The sequence below is a fragment of the Haliotis asinina genome, chromosome 2, assembly GCF_037392515.1.
Source record: "Haliotis asinina isolate JCU_RB_2024 chromosome 2, JCU_Hal_asi_v2, whole genome shotgun sequence".
Classification (NCBI taxonomy): Eukaryota; Metazoa; Mollusca; class Gastropoda; order Lepetellida; family Haliotidae; genus Haliotis; species Haliotis asinina.
The window spans coordinates 2,738,494-2,761,567 of NC_090281.1; the positions used below are offsets into that span (position 1 = coordinate 2,738,494).

At 42.0% G+C, this 23,074-nt stretch overlaps 1 protein-coding gene across 1 annotated transcript; it reads right to left on the minus strand.

The window, feature by feature from the left end:
* Positions 1-5,155: 5,155 nt before the first annotated feature.
* On the minus strand, positions 5,156-19,688 carry LOC137274741 (uncharacterized). The gene is made up of 4 exons (XM_067808081.1): positions 17,052-19,688; positions 16,468-16,643; positions 10,340-13,356; positions 5,156-8,820 (listed from the first exon to the last, which is right to left on the minus strand). Exons 1-4 carry the CDS (start codon positions 19,682-19,684, stop codon positions 5,935-5,937), a joined length of 8,712 nt encoding a protein of 2,903 aa, XP_067664182.1. The 5' UTR covers positions 19,685-19,688; the 3' UTR covers positions 5,156-5,934.
* Positions 19,689-23,074: the final 3,386 nt, after the last annotated feature.

Genomic DNA, 23,074 nt, shown 5'->3' on the forward strand with positions numbered 1-23,074 from the left:
GGAATATTGCTAAAAACTTAAACTATATTCACTCACTCACTCCAGAAAATGCACCAGCTGTCTCTAGGTGAAACAACTTCACAGGGTGGAAGGGCTGTCCACATGAAATGTGGAGTTGCCCCAAATGCAACTCCATTTCGTCAATGGACAGCGAATGAGGAACACATGAGTAAAGGAAAGTTTTTCCTCGCATTTTCATAATCTTGCAAGAATATCAGGTTTTGCCACTGGGCAGAGATATCTAGAAATTTACAGATCTTTCTGTAATAGGTGGAACCCTCAACATTAATTGCAGTCACACAATAAGCTCCGACATCCTCCTATGTGTCAAAACATGTTTGTAGAAAATGATTTTTTCAAGACGAAACATGGCATCCTGATCAGCAGCTCGCCCATTATATATCTGGACAAACCTTGAGTGATTGGATAGATTAGCTGCTTTGTACCACACCCTCACTGTGTGTTTTCAAAATCTGCGAGGAAGTTTGAATTTGAAATCATTCTGTTTCACACTGTTGTGATGTCAAGTCATGAATGGGATGACACCATAGACGTCATTACACTGTCACAAATAAAGGTGGGACACCCAGGTGGGAAAAATCTGATCGTAAAGTACCCGAGCATAGTTGACCTGTATCATAAATAATAGTTTTGTAAAGAGAGTAAAGACCCATTTTCTCTTTTTACATGGTAGTGAAATGAAAATACATGTTTTTGAAACTTTATTCTACAATGGACTTAAAGGGGCACTGATGCGGAGTAATTTCCATGGACTGGTTGTTTCTTTTGTTATTTTGTTATTTGCTACCCATATGCGCAATTGGTAGTTCAGATGTGTAGACAAAGATGAAGTCATTTTACTTCGTTATTATGAAATCAAACACCTTGAAGTTTACTCATCCGCCAGTGGTATAAAAAACATTAGGAAAAATAATGAAGTCAGTGTACGTCTTTATATTTTGTCTTATAAACCTAATTAGTTCCTTGCCACATTTGTACGCATTGTGAAAGTTAATAAAAAAAACCCCACATGGTCTGCTTATACTTATAGTGAATTTCTAGCATGATTTTAATATCTAAACATTGCATAGATTGCCAACGTGAATCATATTTCACACACACCCTATTCGCAACCTAGTGCATGTTTTCTGTAATACAGATTCTGCTGAATGCTACACGAAATACATTAAAACAAAATGCAAATATTAAATTTAAGACAGACGAAAGTTATAGCAACAGCGTCAGGCTATTACATCGTTCAGGAATGTATCCATCAATATCCACATAAAAGAATGATATTCCATTCATCTGCATCTGGTAAATAATCCTGCTCTGTGTCGTGTGTCTTACAACAGTCTAATATGCCAAAAAGTGACACATCGTTTTAACATTTTTCACACTGGTGTATACATAAACTTACTGGTCACCCAGGAACCTGGCAACTAACTGTATGATGTCCGCCATTAGTTAATTAGTTAGCCAATAATAAGCAACAATCAATCAATAAAGGCAGTGGCGGTTAATTCTTTTTTTTACACTTGTACTTTACGACAGGGTGTATTCAGTATAGACTAGTAAATCTACACTCTTAAACACTGCCTTTTTGAGAAATCCACTGTGGAAGTAATTAATCAGTGTGTTATTGGTTAATCTTTTGATCGATGTTTGATTTTGTAACTCAGCTGAAAAACCCTCTTGCATCACTTACAAGCACATATTACATAACATGCAATACATTTGCCATTACAGGCCTGGATTTACAATGTTGAGTATTTACTCCAGACAGGAGAAATGCCAAATGGGAACCTATGTCAAATAATTGTAGTGTTGTTACCACTAATTATACCCGTTATAAAGTCATTAACTGACCATCAAATGAATGATAACAAATAACACATGTAGGTTTATACCATTATACGCGAGCTCCAGCAAGTAAGATGTAATCTCTGTGTCGCATGCAGCCTGAAAACACTTATGGGCCGAAATTGTTTTGAGGATACCAACGGAACTTCGTTGTTACATAAGAAAACATAAGAAATACACATAGGCATTTGCTGTGTACTTGGGTAAATGGGTTTAATCAGTTTTTTTACGCAAGAAAAGTTTTTAGATTTCTCTACCAATGGCAAAGTTGTTGTTATTAGTTTTCGAATTCAGAGAAATCAACTGTGTGTTTTTATTATCATAGATAATAAACCAGGGTCGTACCTACCAAAATTTAGGTATGATGTTTGCTATGACAGCTGGGCCAACCCTCAAAACTATCTAAATATAAAGCTTTGCAATCCTTTGGACTTCCATAAAACAAATGGCTTGCTACGTGTATGTAGACATCATATTTTCACATGACCATTAAATATCGAGGTAAAAAACACAGAACTAGGATCAAATTGGATCAGTCACTATACCATCCAGGCATCAGGACAAAAACTACACTGCTGGAATATTTTGTTACAATCAGACAAGGAATACATGGCATTTTATGGGCATCCGGCCTCCTCACTTTTTAGGGTGAAGAAATTCTGCTAATGTGGACAGGAGCCCAGTCCCCGTGTCCGTCACAGTCGAGGGAGCGGGTGCTGACCAATTTGCTGCTTGGTTTCGTAATTAGACCGTTGGTGAGAAACATTATTCGCTCCGCATCAGCGCCCCTTTAAAACAGTAATAAATGCAAACTTGATCGCATCTATGGCTGGAGTAATGATGATGTGACATGAAGCCCAACTCATCTCACAAATAATGGACAACGTTGAAAGTAATAGACTGGAATGGAAAGAGACAATCAAAGACACAATTCTGTCGCAAGCTGCTGTGGATATGGAATCACCCAGTCGTGTTAGATGGGTTGACTCACTTGTCAAACACCAATGAAGGTGCAATGTTTCCTGAACTTTTTAACTGTACACTTACTTAGGTCATGAAACAATATGATGTAGACATGATCAGTCCAACTCATGGGAACTTTCAACTTGATTCTGATGTCTTTGACAATGAACTTGAAGTCGTGGTAAACAAAAACAAGAAACAGATATGCAGTAGTCCTAAGCTTGGCAGCAGTATGCTAACATTCAAGCCGTGGTGTAACTATTAGATAGACCATGGGTAAGATCAAAGGGACATGATACAAGATATAGTTACTTTAGATCTTCATTCACACGGCACTGCACATTTTACATGCTACACATCGCTCACGAAGGCACACAACTGGACACAAAGACTCGACTGGACCCTGATAGGATACTTGGAACATATTCTGACCAAGAATCTTATATACGTTAACATATTTATCTATTCTTAGTACACAGTATTAACACAAAAACAAACGGAATAGATAATATATTTTAATGTCACACGTATACCATACTTCAACTCTCCATAACAATTTGATCAGCGATTCTCAACAACAAAGACAGCCACTAGGCTTAGTTAACAATCATACCCACACAATTCATACTTAAGAAAATTGTTAATTATGAATATAGATACAAACTAGATAATACAAGGTTTATACAAGGTGTACACGAGGTGTATTCATTCAAATTCATACACTGTGTATATATGTTGAGGTATCACTACATTACAATACGTGATCAGTCTGTATAGCATTTCAATCCAGGGACTTCTGAAATATGCATATTTGGGGAACTATACATATGGAAATTAATTAAGCAACACCAAATTCAAAGACACATAAAAACTTAACAAAGTTTAACGAAGTAATTTTGATGATTGATTATTCAATTTTGATGTATTGACATACAGCATGAGCTTTTCATGGGTTGATATGACGCGCGTGAAGCTTGCACAGCGCACATGCATTGCTTTAACCTCAACTTTCGAAAAATGCACTTTTTCCCTGGGGTGTTTACAAGCGCAGGTTGTCGATTGCATTCGGTTTTTCATTCATTTCAATGTCATGGCACGTAGGAAATTATCAGAGGCCACTCGTTGGCAAATAATCGGCATGAGGAATGCTGGTATGTCTCTAAGACAAATCGGGACTCAAATCGGACGACATCATTCCATAATTTCAAAACTTTTGAAAAAATACCGGGCCACTAATGAAGTTAAAGACCTGCCTAGACCAGGAAGACCCAGGAAGACCACAGTCCGGGAGGACAGAGCTTTACTGAGACTTGTACGGCGCAGGTCCTTCGACTCGAGCTCTCGGTTGAGACAGGAGTGGCTTCCAGGGAGACCCATCTCGAACAGGACTGTTCGGAATCGTCTGAAAGCTGCAGGATACCGGGCAAGGAGGCCAATCAAGCGACCCAGACTGTCTCCAGCCCATAAGGCAGCCCGACTGGCCTGGTGTAATGACCGTTTGCACTGGAACATTGCCTCTTGGAGGAAGGTCCATTTCTCAGATGAGAGCCGGTTCTTGCTGCACATGGTGGACGGTCGTACTCGGGTCTGGAGGCAGAGGAACACAGCAATGGCTCCACGGAACATCCAGGAGACTGTGGCCTTTGGGGGAGGTTCCGTTATGGTATGGGGGTGCATTTCCATGAACTGCAAGTTGGATATCATTACCATCCGTGGCAACCTTAACGGTGTTCGTTACCAACAGGAGGTTCTTGACAGGGCTGTGGTACCTCATTTTGAGAACCATCCTCTGGCAACGAGACCCATATTTATGGACGACAATGCTAGACCTCACAGGGTGCATGCTGTAAATGATTTTTTGCGGCAAAATGCAATTGACAGAATTCCATGGCCTGCCATGAGCCCTGACCTCAACCCCATTGAACATTTGTGGGACTTTATTGGCCGTCGTGTGAGGCAGAGAGACCCACCAGTCCATAATCTCAACGAATTGACGGCTGCCCTGCATGAGGAGTGGAACAGGATCCCCCAGAATCAGATCCGGAGACTCATCCAAGGAATGAGGAGGCGTCTGGAATCGGTGGTGCGTGCGCAGGGAGGACACACTAGATATTGATGAAAGTCGGTGTGCAGACTCTCAGATGACTGTTCTTTCTTTCCATGTGACATTTGTGTTAATACACCTGACAACAACGTCTGTGGATGAATAGTAAATTGTGTCCATTTTTTCATGAATTTAAGACAGTTTTAAGAATTTGGATTTCGTTGCAATAAAGCAAAGTCTTGATACTTTTTCCCTTTAAGTTGTTTGTCAGAGATCGTCTGTTGAATAAAAAAGTGTCAAACTATATCAACCCGGCATATTTTGATTGTCAGAACACTTCAAAGTTGCTCCAATAGAAAAAATTGGGGTGTTGCTTGATTAATTTCCAGGTGTATACATACATTTCATGTGATATTTCAGTTCAATATTGATCAAACAACAAAGCTGGTGCAGATATGTGGCGGAGGTCTGGAATAATCGTGTCTAGACAAGACAAACCGCTGACCAACAGCATGTGCATTGACCCACGCAATTGGGAACCAATGACATGCCAACTGGGGTTAAGTCAGTGAGCCTGACCACCTGGTCACACTAGTCGCCTCTTACAACAAACATGGGTCACTGAAGATCAATTCTAACCCGGACCTCCATGGGTCGAATGCAATAAGCATGGAGTAGTGACTGTGGAACCAGCAGGCATATGAAGTAATGTGCTGTTTGTGTCCAGACAGGCGTAGAAAGAAGAAATTCATGGCCAACATACATAAATCAAGGGTCTTCAAGGATTATGTTATTTCTATACAAATAATCAAATAAAGCATGGAAATTTTTGGAAGTCTTCACAATAATTTGGCATTCACAACTTTGTCAGGGGCACTTGATCACTTACAGACCAAATCAATATTGCACCGAGTATGGCACCGAACGACCCACACATTCAAGCATATACCTGGAATATTGCTGAGTGTGTCATCAAACAATGACCTTGTACAACGAAGCTGAGGGGGTCTCTCACAAAGAATTGCCAGATGCAAAGCTACATCCAGAACATCAAAACAGTTCATTTATGGTGGGCATCCTTCCCTTCCCTGCATTTCATACATGACGTAAGGGGAGCCAGTAGATTGAGGCACAACTGTGAGACTGACAGCTGACTCTATGCCGCCACCACCACTACCAGCCATCTGAACCCGGGAGTCGATCACTGAGCTGTCGATGGTTGTGAGTCCCCTCCCAGACGTGCAGGACAGAGGCATCTCTACTGTGCCTCCTATCTGTGTGATAGTGTGACTTTTATCGAGGTCTGGACCTGGAGGATGGATGCCACCAGATATATGACGCAACGGTTCAGTCGGTGTGGACAGGTCACCTAGAGGGTCTGCTACCATGTGTTCCCCAGATGATTGGTTTATTGGAAGGATTGGCTCCCTGGCTGTTTGTGGCAGCTGTGGAGTCAGCATGTGTTTGTTTGGCAGTGGATGACTGATAGAGTGTTCTTCACAGTTGCCTGTCACTCTTTGTTCACCCGAGTGTGTGAGATGTTCCTCGACTTGTATGCTGGAGGATCGACTGGGATCCAGCTCGGCTGCCAAGGTGGTTCCTGTTCCTGTAGTGCTCACAGTCACATGCTTCAAAGCAGTGTTACCTGTCTTGTCAAAGCGCGATCCCTTCGAACACTGAGTGCGCCTTGTGTGTCTCTGCAAGTCATGTGATGTGTAGAAACGTTTGTAACAGATAGTACATTGATGGGTTTTCATTTTAATGTCATGCCGTTTAGAATGTTCTGCCAAGGCTTCAGATGTGGTGTAAGCCTTCCCACATGTTTCACATCCGAACGGTCGCTCACCAGTGTGCAGACCCATGTGGAGGACAAGGTCGTTGCTGTTAGCAAAACCTTGCCCACAAATGTAGCAGTTTTCCTTCCTTGCCTTGCAGTGTTTCTTCTGATGAAGTTTCAGGTATGCTGGATCTGCAAAATGTTCTCCGCAGGTACTGCACTGAATAAGCCCTTCACCTGTGTGGCTCTTCATGTGGATCTTTAGGTACCGAGGATCTCGGTAACTCTTTCCACAGATACTACACTGGTGTCTCTCATATCCTGTGTGCATTTTCATGTGGCTCTTGAGGTATTTGGGAGCAGGACACTTCTTGCCACAGAATTCACACACCAAAGGGTTTTCTGTGTTGTGTATCTGCATGTGTTTCTTCAGAGTTTTTTTGGCAGCAAACTCCTTCTGGCAGACATGACACTGAAATGGCTTCACTGAACTGTGCAAGAGCAGGTGGTCCTTGAGAGTGGATGACGTGATGAACTTGTTGCCACACACTTCACAAGAGAATCTTTTCTCCCCTGTATGTTTACTATGATGTACATCAAGAAGTTTCTGTGTGAAAAATGCCTTAGAACAAAAACTGCACTTGAATTCTTTCTCTTTTGTATGTTGTCGCTTGTGTTTGTTAAGATGGGGACGGGAAGCGAAGTGAAGGTGGCAGTATGGACAGGCAAAGGGTCGTATTCCTTTGTGAATTCTAATGTGTGTCTCCAAATTTGTTTTGGTCATAAAAGCTTTGTCACACATGCTACACATAAATGTCTTTTCTTTGGTGAGATGCCTCTTCTTGTGTGCACGGAGTCCACCTGTTGAGGTGAAGGTCATGCCACACGTATCACACTGAAATGGACGTTCTCCTGTATGGGTGCGGATGTGGTACTTTAGAGCAGGTGCTAGACTGAATGCCCTGCCACAGATATCACACTTGAATGCCTTCGCATGACGATATTTGTGGGTCTTCCAGTTTGTTCTTGTCTTAAAGCCCAGACCACACACATCACAGACAAACGGCCTGGCATCGGTGTGCGAGGCCTTATGCTGGCGTAGATTGGATGCGTGTTTAAAAACTTTGTCACAGACCAAACATTTATACTGCTTTACACATGCACATCTCTTCTCACTACCACACGTATCGCAAACCTTCTGACTTGCAACTTTCTGTTCATCCACAAGTGACACAGCTTTATTCTTTGCTTTTCTTTCATTTTTGACTCGACTTCTAGTCACAGGTTTTTTATCCACGATTCTTTTCGTTTTTGATTTCTTTTTTAATACTTGTGGATTGTCTGTATGAGACACATTGTCTGTCTGTTCCCAGGGTGGATCATCAGACTCAAGTGTCTGTCCGGAGGTTGTTGTACCTCTTTCCACATCCTCTGAAGTCTTTGTAGAACTTTCTGGCTCTTTCAGTGCTTTCAAGGCTAAGACATACCGCTCTCGTGGTCGACAAGATCGGCGGGGTCTTCCTGTATTGGTGTTGAGCACCTCATTGTTCTCAACACTGTTCATTGATTCAGCTGGCTTTGTTTTCATCTGCTGATCATCATCAGTTATCTTATGACTTTCTTCATCCACACATGTGTCAGGTTCACACATTTCATCTTTTTCAACCTCACTACATTCCCAATCACCATCTTGATCATCATTCCCTGTCAAACATTCAGCAGGGTCAACACTGGCTTGTTTTGGCTTCACAGTGTTTTTCAGAACTGCACAATCAGATTCACTCTCATCTGGAAAGTCAGTAACTTCCACTCCAGTACAAGCACAGTTCTCATCCACTGATGTCAAGTTGATATGGATCAGTGTCTCTGTTTTCTCCAGCATCTCACCACACTTGTCACAGCCATCTACTTTATTCAAGCAGGTGGACTCTGCTACAACTTGGTTACAAGTCACAACCCCCTGGACAAACTTGCTTAACATCTGCCCATCACCCTCTCCCATCACAAGCTTAAGACTCAGGTTGAGAGACCCATCCTGTACAACAGCACGAGTGAACGAGCACTGAAGGATAGTTGTGATAAGGCCCTGCTTCACACCCTCTCGCCATGCTGGGGTCACTGACGCAGCTTCCCTCATCTTCCCTGATTGATTCATCTTCATCCACACAACTTTCTAAGGACTATCATCATAACTGCCAGAAGGAAATCTTGAACCATATTGCTTCACAAGGAGTCTAACTGATTCCCAATCCCATTCTCACACGGGCAGCATGGACCACAAAGCCTCACTGTCATAGATTCTGAAAGACATCTTCACAGCTGATGGTGTTGCTTCAGGAATACACCACAGCTTCAACAACATAAAGGGGAGAACTTCATCCTGAAACTATAAGGTGTTGCTGCCCTTGTTTCGTTATGATAACAAAGTCTGGATGAACTTCATGGAGCCCCATCCTCGTTTTTCTGTACTGCAAGAAATGAAAAAGACAGGTGAGTGAGAGTGTGATGCTCAAGGCCAAAGTTAGTGGGTTTGGGAGTGAGTTAACATTTATAATCACATAGACCGTATATCAGACATATTCTGACTAAAACAACTCATATTGATAATGTGTAACATTTCATTATAAACTCTGTCAACTAAGGCTAGTATAACCACTAGATTATCACAAATACAGAACAAAAAAAACTAGTTTGTAACTTTCAAATTATACCATTTTTCAGGACAATACTTATGTGTCCATAGATCACCAGCAGCTCAGGATAAATCACCAGTACTCAAGACCATAGCTACCTGCAAATACTTTATTAAACTGCAACCCTCTTTGAGGATACAGTCACAAACAGTCTCAGGTACGATAAATAAATCTGACATGATATCCTCCCTATCACAGGTTGAGCAGTATATATGTTTGATGCTAAACAGCAATTTCATCATGTTCACCAGAGACCTCCTTGACTCGTCAAAACCATTCAAGAGAAGTATCAAACATCCCACTACGAAAGCTGGGGTCAGCATACATGCTCAGCTGCTCACTAGTCGGCAAGACAGCCTACCATCTCTAATGTAGGTTTGTTTGAGGCAACCTAATAACAGCTTATACATGTGTCTGGACCAGGCAACCTAATGGTTGATATCATGAGCATTGATCCATGCCATCTTCTCACAAGGCACACAATAAAAGAAATATTTGGGCCTACAACACATTGATACATGATTAGCAGCAAAGTATGTCCATAGTCTCTTGTATTGTAGTGTGTATGTGTGCATGTATGTGTGTATGTTGGTATATGTATATATGTGGATTTACATGAATACAAACATTTGTAGCAAACATGCAACAGAGTGGGAAATAAAGATTGAACGAGTAAGTTTTATGCGTACTCATCAATATTCCAGCTATATGGCAGCTATCTGTAAATAATCAACAGTCTGATCACACAATCCATTCTATGCCTTCAACAGGAGCGCCTTGGCACTAATACTATCGTAAGTCTATAGTAAGGTATGGGAGTTAGTGTCACCTTAGTAGTAAGATCCCTTTGCATAACAGCACCCCAGTCTACCCAAAATTCCTGCAAGGGTGCCCTATACTTTACACTCCAAGTTGCTCACATATTTAACAAACCTAAGCAACTGCTTTACATCTCAACTAGGAGGGAGACCGCCCCTGAAGATTCAGCTTGTAGTATGCGGTAGTGAGCAGTTGGTCGGTGTCATTCATCAGGGCGCTCAGGGCACTCTCCAAACTGGAGTTGGGGTCGAGGGAGTCGATGTGGATGGGTGAGGAGATGCTGGCCATGTCCAGCAACATGTCTTCTGCCTCCCCTTTCACCTGTTCTGTATCACTCGTGTCTCTCTCACTCTTGCCTCCTTCATCCATATGACCTTCATTGGTCTGTAGATTGATAAGAGTTTCATTGGCTCGAACACTGACCTGATCACGGTTTTCCTGTGCAATGACAAGACACAGACCACCCTTGCCCTCACCACTGACCTGATGGTTGAGCTCCTGTTCCCTGACCCGTTCTGTCTGTACCTCCTTGGTAATGACCTGCCCTTCACTGCCATGTACATTGACCTGCCCTTCACTGCCATGTACATTGACCTGCCCTTCATTGGCATGTACATTGACCTGCCCTTCACTGCCATGTACACTGACCTGCCCTTCATTGGCATGTACAATGACCTGATCATTACATCCCTGATCCTTGTGCTCCTGGGTAGTACACTGACTTCCACTTTCTTTCACACAGACCTGATTGTTGTCTCCATGAGCACTGACATGATCTTTGCTGGCCTTTGTGTAGACCAGACTATCGGTGGTCTCTACATTCACTCCATCTCCTTGTGCCATGAAAAGTTTATCAGCACTTGCTTCACTTTGGAGAATATTGTTGGATTCTCGAAGTGGAATCTTCCCTCCTGACAGCCCTTTAACAATGCCCTTGTCACTGACCAAAGTGTTCCGGCCGAACTTTACAGTGACCTTGTCATCATGACCACATTCCTCCCTGACCTGAGTTGCAGGATTCTCTTCCTGACCTTCAGTTTGTATGTTTTGGATATTTTGGATGTCCAATGAAAGATGAGGAAGTTTTGGTATTTCTGGCATCACTGGTTTTGCTTCAGTCACTTCTTGTGCTTTCACTTGGAGCATGTTGGCATCATTACTTTCAAAGTCATACCTGAATTTATCTGGTAACTGAATCCGACGCTTAACCTTACTGTGTGTTTTTGTATGTTTCCGCAAATCACTCGCACATACATAACCCTTGGAGCAAATATTGCATTTATGTGTTTTCAAGCTGTCATCATGTCGACGGGCATGCTCAGACAAAGCATCAGCCTTCATGAAGCCTTTGCCACACACTTGGCACTCATGTGGGCGTTCTCCAGAATGAACTCCACGATGAAATCTCAGATCCCTCTGATTGACAAACTCCCTGCCACACTCCTCACACTGCACTGTCTTCCTCCGGCAAAACTTCTTCTTGTGGACCTTCAGATAAGATGGATCGGCAAAGTTCTCCAAGCAAAGATCACACTTCAAGAGCCCCTCCCCGGTGTGAGACTTCATGTGGATCTTCAAATAAGCAGCTTCTCGATATGACTTTCCACACAACTCACACCGATGCTTCTCATACCCGATGTGAGTCTTCCTGTGGGACTGAAGGTAGTTGTTGGTTGGGAAGGTCTTGCCACAAACCTCACACACAAGACGGTTCTCCGTGTTGTGGATCCTTGAGTGTTTCTGAAGTTGACCAAAGGAAGCAAAGTCTTTCTCGCAGTATTCACACTTGAATGGTTTCACATCACTGTGCAGAAGGACATGCTTCTTGAGAGATGCCTTGACAGTGAATGACCTTCCGCATTCATCACATTTGAACTTCTTATCCCCTGTATGCTTGGTACGGTGGTACTCAAGATCTTTGGCTGATATAAAAGCTTTAGGACACAGGTCACATGTGTGTCGTTTCCCTCCCAAGTGGAGCTTCATGTGCTTGTGGAGGTGCAACTTTGATAGGAATGGCTTGCCACACAAGCCACAAGTGAAAGGTCGATTTCCTGTATGGACAGTCATGTGAGCCTGCAGCTGTTTCCTCAGAAAGAAGCCACTGCCACACAGTTCACATTTGAAACACTTGTCAGCCTTCTGCTGTGTGTGCCGACTGGCAGCTATATTAGTCTTCCCAACAGCATCCCTCTGGCACACCTGCTCTCCATTCCTCATACCAAGTTTTACAGCATGGCAATCATCAAAGGAAGTCTCAGAGATGTCACATTTCTGATCATCATGCACAGATTTTATATGTCTTGTCAACTGCAGTTTTGTCTTTAATACAATATCACACATAATACAAGAGAAGTTGTCAGATTTAATGTTAGATTTCAAATTTTCACGCCTCTCTTTCCCTTTCCTTTGGAGTGTTGGTGGCAAACTTCTGGGGTATTTTGATCTGCTTCCTGCTTTGTCAGTCACGGGGCAAAATTCATTCATATCAGTGCCATGAGTATTTCTTGACTGGTTCTTTCTTCCGCCGCGCCCAAGACAGCCACTCGCGCCAGTACATTTATCTTGTCTTAGATTGGTCTGAGTTTCAGCAGAATCTGAAGCACTATTTTGATTTCCTGTATCTGAATTTTGATTCTTGTTGTCTGATCCAGTAGATGAAGACTTTGTCCTGTCTCCATCAGCAGTGTTATTCGCTGGTGATTCTTTCACACAAGTACAGCTCTGCAGTTGACCAACATCTCTGGAGTCAACATCCTCATCACAGACTGTACAAGAGGGTTTACTAGTCTGGATATCTCCAGTGTGTTCAACCTTGTCACCAGATACTGTACATGAGGGTTTACTGGTTTGGATGTTTCCAGTGCATTCAAACTTGTCACCAGAGGCTGTACAAGAGAGTCTAAGTTCACTGGTGTGGATGTCTTCACTGTGTACAAGTTTGTCACCAGACACTGTACAAGATTGCCTTTGTTCATCAACCTGAGTGTCTCCTGTGTCCCCAACCTTGTGACAAGAGCACCTGTTGACAGCTGTCACCACAATGTGAAAGGTGGTTTGTCGACCCTTCTGACCACATCCTGGACAGTCATCAACCATCTCAGACCTTGAATCAGACAGGCAGGTCACAGTGCCCTGTACAAAATCTCCATAAAGCAGATTCTCACTACCTTCAGATTCAAACTTTAGTCTCATTTCTAGAACCCCAAGCACAAAACTAATGTTGGAAACGGAGCACTGAATACTTGATTTGTTAATGTCTTTCTTCACAACTCCAACACCTCCCCTCAAGTGTGATCTGGATGCCTGTGCCATCTTGTCTTTCTTTGATCATACAATGATGAACTCCTGGTCAGTTCAAGAGTTTCCACAGAGTTGACAGATCTGGATTCTTTACAGGACACAAATAACAGTCACTCACTTTGAGTTTCTCAACACCACCTGCAGGTCAGTCAGTAACCAATTTCCTCTCAGTGCTGGTATCCATCAAGTGGTAACATCCATACCAGTATGCACTGAAAGAATAGGGAAACGGCCTTGAAAGTGTTGCTCCAAACAATGTTCAAATGACTGTTACATGTACTGAAACTTTTGATGGGCAGTTTTTACCACTGTCAGAATTATTGTCAAGCCTAATACCTTCATAACAAATCTTCAAACCATCACACAATAAACATACTCTGGTAAAGAAAAACTCTATGTTTTGAATTTTAAATAATTATTTCTATGTTTCATATTGTATTATTTCCAAAAGGTACGTTTGGAGGTGTTCTCTTTTTTCTTACTTTTGTATTGTAGGGGAAGGTGCATGCGGTGGGTGTGGGTGTGGGTGTGGGTGTGGGTGTGGGTGTGGGTGTGGGTGTGGGTGTGGGTGAAAAGAATTCAACCTCTCATGAAGCCCATTGCAGGAACATCATATAGCATTGAACACCATGAAATTTATCATCAAATCTCTTCAAAGGAGGACATAATATTGTTATTTGAGCTAGAAATTTACATGGTAATGATCAAAGTGTAGCTGTAAGTCAAAATGTTATATTCTTGGAGATCAGGTATGCACAGGTAATGTTACCTCTCAAGGTTCATTTCATTTAGTACAATGCTAAAGGTTTTTTTCCGAGACTTTACCTTGGGGTAGGGTGGTAAAGCTTGAAAACTTGGTTGACATGTCATCATATCACATTTGCAAAGATGAATGCTCATACTGTTTATAACTGGATTATCTGGTCTAGACTCAAATACTTACAGACCGTTGCCACTTAGTTGGAATATTGCTGAGTGCAGCAGTAGACAAACAAACCAACCAATCAACCAAATGTCATGAAACTACACTCACAAATCATAAGGCAGTTTTCTCATATGAGAACATCAGTAGTACAGCAGGAACTTGATCTAGTCTCTGCCTGTTTGTATATTTTGTGTGCAATTCAACAAATAACACTCACATTTGCAGCTATTTTAGATGTTACATTTTTACACTGGTTAGTGGTATGTTAAAAACTTATTGTCAACATGAAGGTTATGACATCACCACAAACCACACTTTATGCAATACGACTTTATTATGCTACTTGCACATCATTATGATCAATTAAGCATTACATTATCACTTATGTGCTTGATACGAGTTTTATCAACTCTGTAACGTTGACCCATAGACTCAACATGGCCCGTACAATACTTATAATGACTGGGTAAACACCACTGTCCTAACAACCAACATACACAACTCAGTATTTCATGGAGATAATCAATTAATGAGTCATGCCATTCTGGACACACTTCTCATATACTGAACAGCAAAACAAAACTTACTGATTATGTCAAGTGTTTAAATAGAAGACATAACCATGTAAGGTAATTTTTATGAGATTTAATATTTTCCAAACTTCTGTTTCTTTTGCTATTCAGTATATTACATAAATCAGAGTGAGTGAGTTCAGTTTTACAACACTTTTAGCAATATGCCTGCAATATCACATTATACCCATGTGGGAATTGAACCCAGGTCTTCTGCATAAATGTTAATTAGAACTCTATATCATAGAGTATTATCAAAAGTGGAATGGTGTATAATGGATGAGCTTTACCAAACCAGGAACAGTGAAGCAAGGTCGCAAGTTGATGTTTAGAAATCAAACTAAATCAAACAACATGACAAGAAGTACGTCACAGTGAAGATAATACAACAGGGCATAAAACTCATTTTCAACATATTTATGACTATAGGATTCTCAGCTTTGTGCCTTGTGTGTTGACACTCCACTGAATAAGTACTCAGTGGTAACGTCACAAGTGTTACCGTAGGACTAGAACTTGGAATGTGAGATTCATGGGACAACAATGCCACTACTGACAACGGTATACACAATTTATGTAACTTTGTATATTAATAAGTGAATCATTCATGTATGAATCACAAAGATAATGCCATTCATTTGTATATATAAATATAAAAAAATAAGCGGAAAATAACATTCAGATTTCTATGAACATGATAAACATATCCCAAGTGTCACCATCACTCTAAAAGTACTGTAAATCATGAAATTTTTGCAAGCATGATATTATTGCGAACATTCCAAATGACTTGAGCTCACAAAAATATCATGACGCAATTTGCTCGTCAAACTCAATGAACAACTAAATAATGTCTCATCATCTCTTTATTATTCACTAGTTCACATTATCAACAACAGATCTTGACAATACAGCAATTAAGTAAAGACAACAGCCTCAGGGAAGACTAATTACTAGCATTACTAGTACTCACATGTCACATGTCAAACAAGGGATGCACAAAAGTTACTCGGTATGTCTGATACAAGCAGCTTTCTTGGGTGTGGAGGCCTTAGACGGGTCAGGTAAACCTAACAGTTGTTGCTTGGCAACAGTAACAAATTTCAACATGATTGTTAAGTGCATGTCTGTTTAAAAATTTGACACATTATTTAAAGTCCACCAACTAAATAGAGTCATTCCATTTAACATAATCCGTTTAAACTGTTTTAGGTTTATCTGGCCTCTTTGGAAAACATCACTGACTGCACACACGTGGAAGTACTCTTCTGAACTAAGTTCAAGATTAGAGGCAACCTTAATATGTGACTGGATTTACTTCGGGTAGAACTTTCAGTTGCAATTAGGTTTTGAATCTAAGTTTTGAGAATTAGGCAAGCTGCATAAATGTCTGTTGGTCGCCACTCACAAAAATATATTGTGGGACAAAAATATTGTGATTTACAGTATTTAGGAATTGTCCTGCATCTCACATATCGCATAATGTTGTGCATCATACACAATCTGACCCTGGTCAGTCACCATCATAGCGGAGTGGTCCCCCCTGGACAACATCATGTCTGCTTGGCGTATATTGGACAGGCTGCTGGAGTATAGACCACTGTCATGGCCACCTACAGAGGACGTTATGCTGGGATCCACTGGCTTCAGGTGGGTGGGAGGTTCGTTGTAGTCCCCATCTGTTCTGAAGATGGTTGCAGTTGACTGAAGGCTTGTTTGAATATGAGAAAATTGACCAGTATCATGTTCTGAGGGTACATGTGACATGTATCCTGAATGTGCTGAAGGTGCATGTGATATATGAGCTGTATCATGTGCTGAAGGTGCATGTGATATACACCCTGTATCATGAGCTGAAGGTGCATGTGATATATGAGCTGTATCATGAGCTGAAGGTGCATGTGATATATGAGCTGTATCATGAGCTGAAGGTGCATGTGATATATGCCCTGTTTCATGAGCTGAAGGTGCATGTGATATACACCCTGTATCATGAGCTGAAGGTGCATGTGATATATGAGCTGTATCATGAGCTGAAGGTGCATGTGATATATGCCCTGTTTCATGAGCTAAATGTGCATGTGATATACACCCTGTATCATGAGCTGAAGGTGCATGTGATATATGAGCTGTATCATGAGCTGAAGGTGCATGTGATATATGAGCTGTATCATGAGCTGAAGGTGCATGTGATATATGAGCTGTATCATGAGCTGAAGGTGCATGTGATATATGAGCTGTATCATGAGCTGAAGGTGCATGTGATATATGAGCTGTATCATGAGCTGAAGGTGCATGTGATATATGAGCTGTATCATGAGCTGAAGGTGCATGTGATATACACCCTGTATCATGGGCTGAAGGTGCATGTGATATAAGTTCCATACTATAGTCAGTGGTCTCAGAGTACGCAGGAGGTCTCCCATCAACTACTGTACACTGTGCCATGGGTCTTGAATCACGAGATAACTGTTGCTCTGCAGTTGGGCTTGGTTCCAAGTCACTGTCACACGGCTCCCACTCTGGCTCTGTCTGTGGCATGTCAATATCTCTGTTGCCTGGTTTCAGATTTTCAGGAAGTGTTGCTCGAAGCTTGACTTTGCCATGTCGGACTTCATGTTTCCGTAATTCGTTTGTATTAATGAAGGGTTTACTGCACACTTTGCATCGCACGCAGTTCTCTAGGGTGTGCCGTTTCACATGTTCTGATAAAGCTTCAGGCTTAGCAAAACCCTTGCCACAGGTTTCACATCCAAATGGTCTTTCACCTGTGTGAATGCCCATGTGACTGGTGAGGTCACGGTTAGTTGGGAATCCCCGGCCACACACACTGCAGTACTCCAGCCTCCCCTTACAGTACTTCCGCTGATGGAGCTTGAAGTAGGAGGGATCGATGAACCAGTCACCGCATGAGTGACACTGGATCAGGTTCTCCCCCGTGTGGGTCTTCCGGTGGATCTGCAGGTACCACGCACTGCGGTAACTCTTCCCACACTGGTCACACTTGTGCTGCTTGTAACCCTTGTGGGTGATATCATGGGAACGGAGATTACTTGCTGTAAGGAAACGCTTGCCGCACAACTCGCAGATAAACTTCTTGTCATCACTATGTATCTTCATGTGGCAGCGGTACTGCAGTTCTGTCACACATTCCTTGTGACAAACTTCACACTTGAACGGCTTTAACTCACTGTGGAGAAGCATATGCTTCTTCAGGGAGCTCCCCATTGTGAATGTCTTGTCGCACATAGTACAGCTAAAAGGTTTGTCTCCAGTGTGGACACGGCGATGAACACTCAGATCTCTTAAATCAAAGAATGCCTTTGGACAGGAGTCACATTTATGAGACCGAACCCCTGTATGGAGCCTTGCATGTCTCTTTAAGTGAGAATTGGTCAGACAACCTTTCCCACACACAGTACAGGTGAAAGGTCGGTGCCCTGTGTGGATACCCTGATGGCTTCTTAAGGACATTTTGGATGAGAAGGTCTTGTCACATGAATCACACTTGAACTTCTGCTTACTGTGACACTTCCTGTGATTGCGCAGGGCGGAGGAGTCTGTGTATGTCTTCCCACAAGTGTCACACTGATATGGCCGCTCGCCAGTATGGACACGAGTGTGAACCCTCAGAGAAGATGCATCTGAAAAAGATTTACCACATGTGCCACATTTGAACTCCTTGGACGCCTTATGAGTTTTCATGTGTCTTGTCAACTGTTGCATACTCTGGAAGGAAGAGCCACAGACAGAACACACAGAGGTATGTTCAGAGGAATGATGAGTTCTTTCATGTTTTTTCAGAGTTTCCAAAGATTTGAAGCGCTTGTTACACAGATCACATGTGGGGTATTTACATCGACCATGACACTTCTCACCCTTTCCAGTCAGTTTTGACTTATCTTTGCCACATGTTTTACATTTGGTTGAATTTCCTCCCATGGTCTTGACCTTTCCTTTCCTCTCCCCTGCAGTGTTTACCCCATTCCCCCTGCCATCCTGACCTTCCATGCTGGCACCAGCAGCTCCTCCAACGCCTTCTCGGTCTTCAACATCATTACTATCATCACCATGGGCTACATAATCCAATATACTTTCACTGTCTGACATACTCTCATAATCTTTGTAGACCATTTTAGTTCTAGATCTCCTTGGCCGTTCAGATAAACTATTTCTTTCAGTTATAAGGTCATTTTCAGTTGCTTCAAGTGCAGGAGGGAATTCTTCTTCAGGAGAGATGTCTTTCAGAGGTGCATGATCTTCACCTTCACCCTTCACCTGTGTGTCCAGAGGAATGACCATCTCAGTCTTGTCACAGCTCTTATAGTCGTCACATGATCTACTGGTCACACTTCCATGGTCATGACAGATGTTACATTCAGACTTAAAATCAGAGGCAACCAGCGTGAAACTAATTACAGTATCTTGCTTCTGCACCAGTTCCCCACAAACACAGTTCTCATGCACTTCAACTGGCAGAATCTTTGCAGAAACATCACTGCACTTGACTTCTCCATGAATGAATGCACTAAAAATGTGTCTGTGGGAGTCAGTCACCCTGGGTTCGACCTTCAAGTTGACCTCTAATGCAGCACCTGACACGGTGGCCTGGACAAATGAACACTGCAGAAGAGCCAAAAATGATTCCTCTTGACTTGTCACAGGCTTGTTCTTCACCTTGGCTCTGTCCTTTGGCTGGCTTCGTTTCCGTCGACTCTTGGGCATTATGAAAGGAGAGCAACAACTGAACCACTAGTTTGTGAGCAGTTTTCTCCCCAAGAATAGCAGTATGCCAAATGATTTGTTTGATCTTGCAATCTACTCTTGTGATAATGTTTATGTGGCAGAAGTAAATAATCTCCTCTGTACAAAATCAGCTCCACCAGAAGACTGTAACATCCTGATCATCGGTATGTGTCTCGTGCCTTACTGATGCCAATCACAAATGATATGGTTTTCCCAGAGAGTTTTCACTACCAGCAATACAGTGAAGATTCCAACAAACAAGAATCATGGAAAGTCAAAGTTACCTCATGCACAGGATTGCAAGAACTGTTGCAATCATGAATCTACAGGAGGTGATCACATTGATTCAACAAACAACCAGTCTTAAGACGTTACAACTCTGAGAATCTGAGTTGAATAAATAAGCAGTTCTTCTTTCAATATGTTTCAACAGCACAATATTGAACCATTCTGGTGATGCAAAAACAAAACCTTGCTAATGTTGGCATCTCTGTCACACATAGTCCTGATGTACATGTAAGGGTTCTTCTGTACACTGACTAAAGACACATAGTCTTCCCCAGCCATGTTCAGTTACCTCCCTTTGCCAGGCTTGTGGTGAAACCTGCAAAAGGATGAAGATGCTGAACATGCTGAAGGTAAGACAGTGTCGGGAAATAAGCATGAAAGTCAAGAACACCCTTGCTGAAAGTTAGTTGCCTTAGAGGGGGGTTATATTTTTTGCATCAAATTCAAGGACTCCCATGATCAGATGCATCATTCTACAAAAAGTTCAAAATCTAAACAATCTAAACATTAGGTAGGGATTGGCTCCATATTATTAGAAGGCGAAGAACGACGATGGGGGTTGGGGCAAGAGAGAAATAGGATGGGAGAGGAGGGGGGTTACATACATTGGGTAGGGGCGAGAGAGAAACAGGATAGGGGAGAAGGGGGGTTACATACATTAGAGTGGGGTGAGAGTGAAACAGGATGGGGGAGAAGGGGGTTACATACATTGGGGAGGGGCGAGAGAGAAACAGGATGGGGAAGGAGGGGGGGTTACAAACATTGGGGAGGGGCGAGAGAGAAACAGGATCGGGGAGGAGGGGTTACATACATTGGGGTGGGGTAGCAAACTTGATTTATCCCAGTCTTTGTATCAACTGTGGGCTGCGAATACGAGCTCGACGAACGGAAGGGGCATGTGAGATCAGTGAAGGAAGGCCCTAGGTTCGCTGCAGGAGATCATTAGCTCTGTTAGCTGCGGCATAGTGCAACCTTGCCCAATAAGTACAATGGCATTCAACACCAGTGTTCTGTTTGGGATCCTTGATTCACTGTAGCAACTGTGATTGATTCGTCAGTCAGTGTGTTTTTTCTGAGCATACTCTTCTCGTTCGCCATAGCCACTGCAATAAACAGTTATTATAAAATCAGGAAAGTATTCAGTTACCTGCATTGGTGATTGTGTTCCTCTTTCCTTGGTGCACAACAAAAAATTCATTAGAAATTAAGAGTTACATACACATCTTTGAGTTTGATGTTGCAATGGCTGCTATTTATTCAAGGGACATAACCCTTGAAAACTTCATTTGATACCGCTATGGAAATGTGTATCCAGTCGCCTTCACTGTTGACGGCTGTTTTATCTTTCCGAGGTTTAGGATATATCAGATCAATATTGAGTATACCTTATTAATATTCACGTCGTTAAGATGAAGTTTTGACAGTTCACGATAGGTTTGAAATGATTTTCGGATGTGTGGATGATGTACAGATTCAATGCGCTGTAATGCCAAAAAAGGCAAGACGATACTTTGTGGATGATAACTTCTTTATTATATGATGCGAAGTTTCGGTATATATTCCGTTGTGTGATAAGGAGTGATGTACCTTAGCAATGAACAGACTGAGTGAGTTTAGCTTTCGCGTTTAACAATATTCCAGTAGTATCAAGGCGGGGACACCAGAAATAGGCTTCACTAAGAACAGCGCCTGAGTGAATGAGGTTTTACGCAACTTTAAGCAATACTGCAGCAACTTCATCGCGGGGGCTTCACACGTTGTATCCATGTGGGGATTCACTAGAATCTGTCTTGTGTTTCCATCTATAAACAAAATAAACATGTTGGTATACATAAATGGGTTTACCAGCAGTGGATATTTGAGGAAATCAAATGTATTTGTCTATAAACGAGGTTACGCTTTATCGTTGAGTATACGTCCATGAATGTTCTTTTCTGACGCATCTCTCCACTCCGTCATATATAGACCTGGCTTTGGATACCAGAGCTTGGTGTTGGCACAATACCGGTTTGTGCAGTCTTCAGCTGTATTCAGACTCATCATGTATGTTTGATGGTTGTCTTCGATCCATAAATACACATGCACAATTCGATGTTTGTATATTTTCGATACCGCCTACGTCTTGCAGTTCCTTCTGGATTCCGCGATTCCGCGGTTGCAGAAATTTACCTTGCCATGCAGAAAAAACGTCTGGTCGGCGGAAAACGCACTTGCCTGCAGAATCCGTGCAGAATTGGCAACTTTTCTGCCGCGGAATTTGCTCATTTTAAAAACTGAGTGAAAACTGACTGTCAGCCGAAGCGAAAAGTAGAGCTAATGTCAAAAGTTGGGTTGGTGACACCAGTTGCACATAAAAAAGGATTGGCATATTTATTGTGACAACATTTTCAAAATAACCATGATTAAAGATATACTTCATTCATAAGGCAAGTTTTAAGCATTTTATAAATAATATTAGATGAATTTGACACTGCAATTACATTCTCAAAATCGATCATTTTGAAAACTGAAATTATTTCAGATTTCTTTCAGGTATAAAATGGTCTGCATGAAACCAGACGTTACCACTGAGAGGAGAGAAATAACTTTCAGCGAGTGTTTAATTCTCCAACACAGAAAAAGGTGTGTGTGGTTTGTCACTCAAGATGTGATGTGTACTGTCGACGTAACTTTATATCTGTGTTTAAGAATTAAACTATGAAGGTCTGTATAATGTTTTTGTTTTTTTCTAAATGTTTTAGCCACGGAATGTTTTGCAGAATATTGAAAAGTGGGGTGCAGGATTTGCTTAAATCAGGGATACTCTCTATATAGGCTCCCTGCTTAAATTTGCCGCGGAATGCTTCCTGCAATGTCATCACGGGGGACACCGGAAATGGTTTTCACGCATGTCAGACGACGACTGACATTTCTTTGTTTTATTTTTTATTGAGAGTCCCGATAAAACTGATAAAACTGAGGCAGTTATTTTCTCCTTGCATAAAATGTTTAGGCACTCAGTCTCTACTTCAGCGGGGTTCGTGTCAAAACACTTTATAATCATAAACATTTGGGATTAGCATTTTCAAAAGACTGTAAATG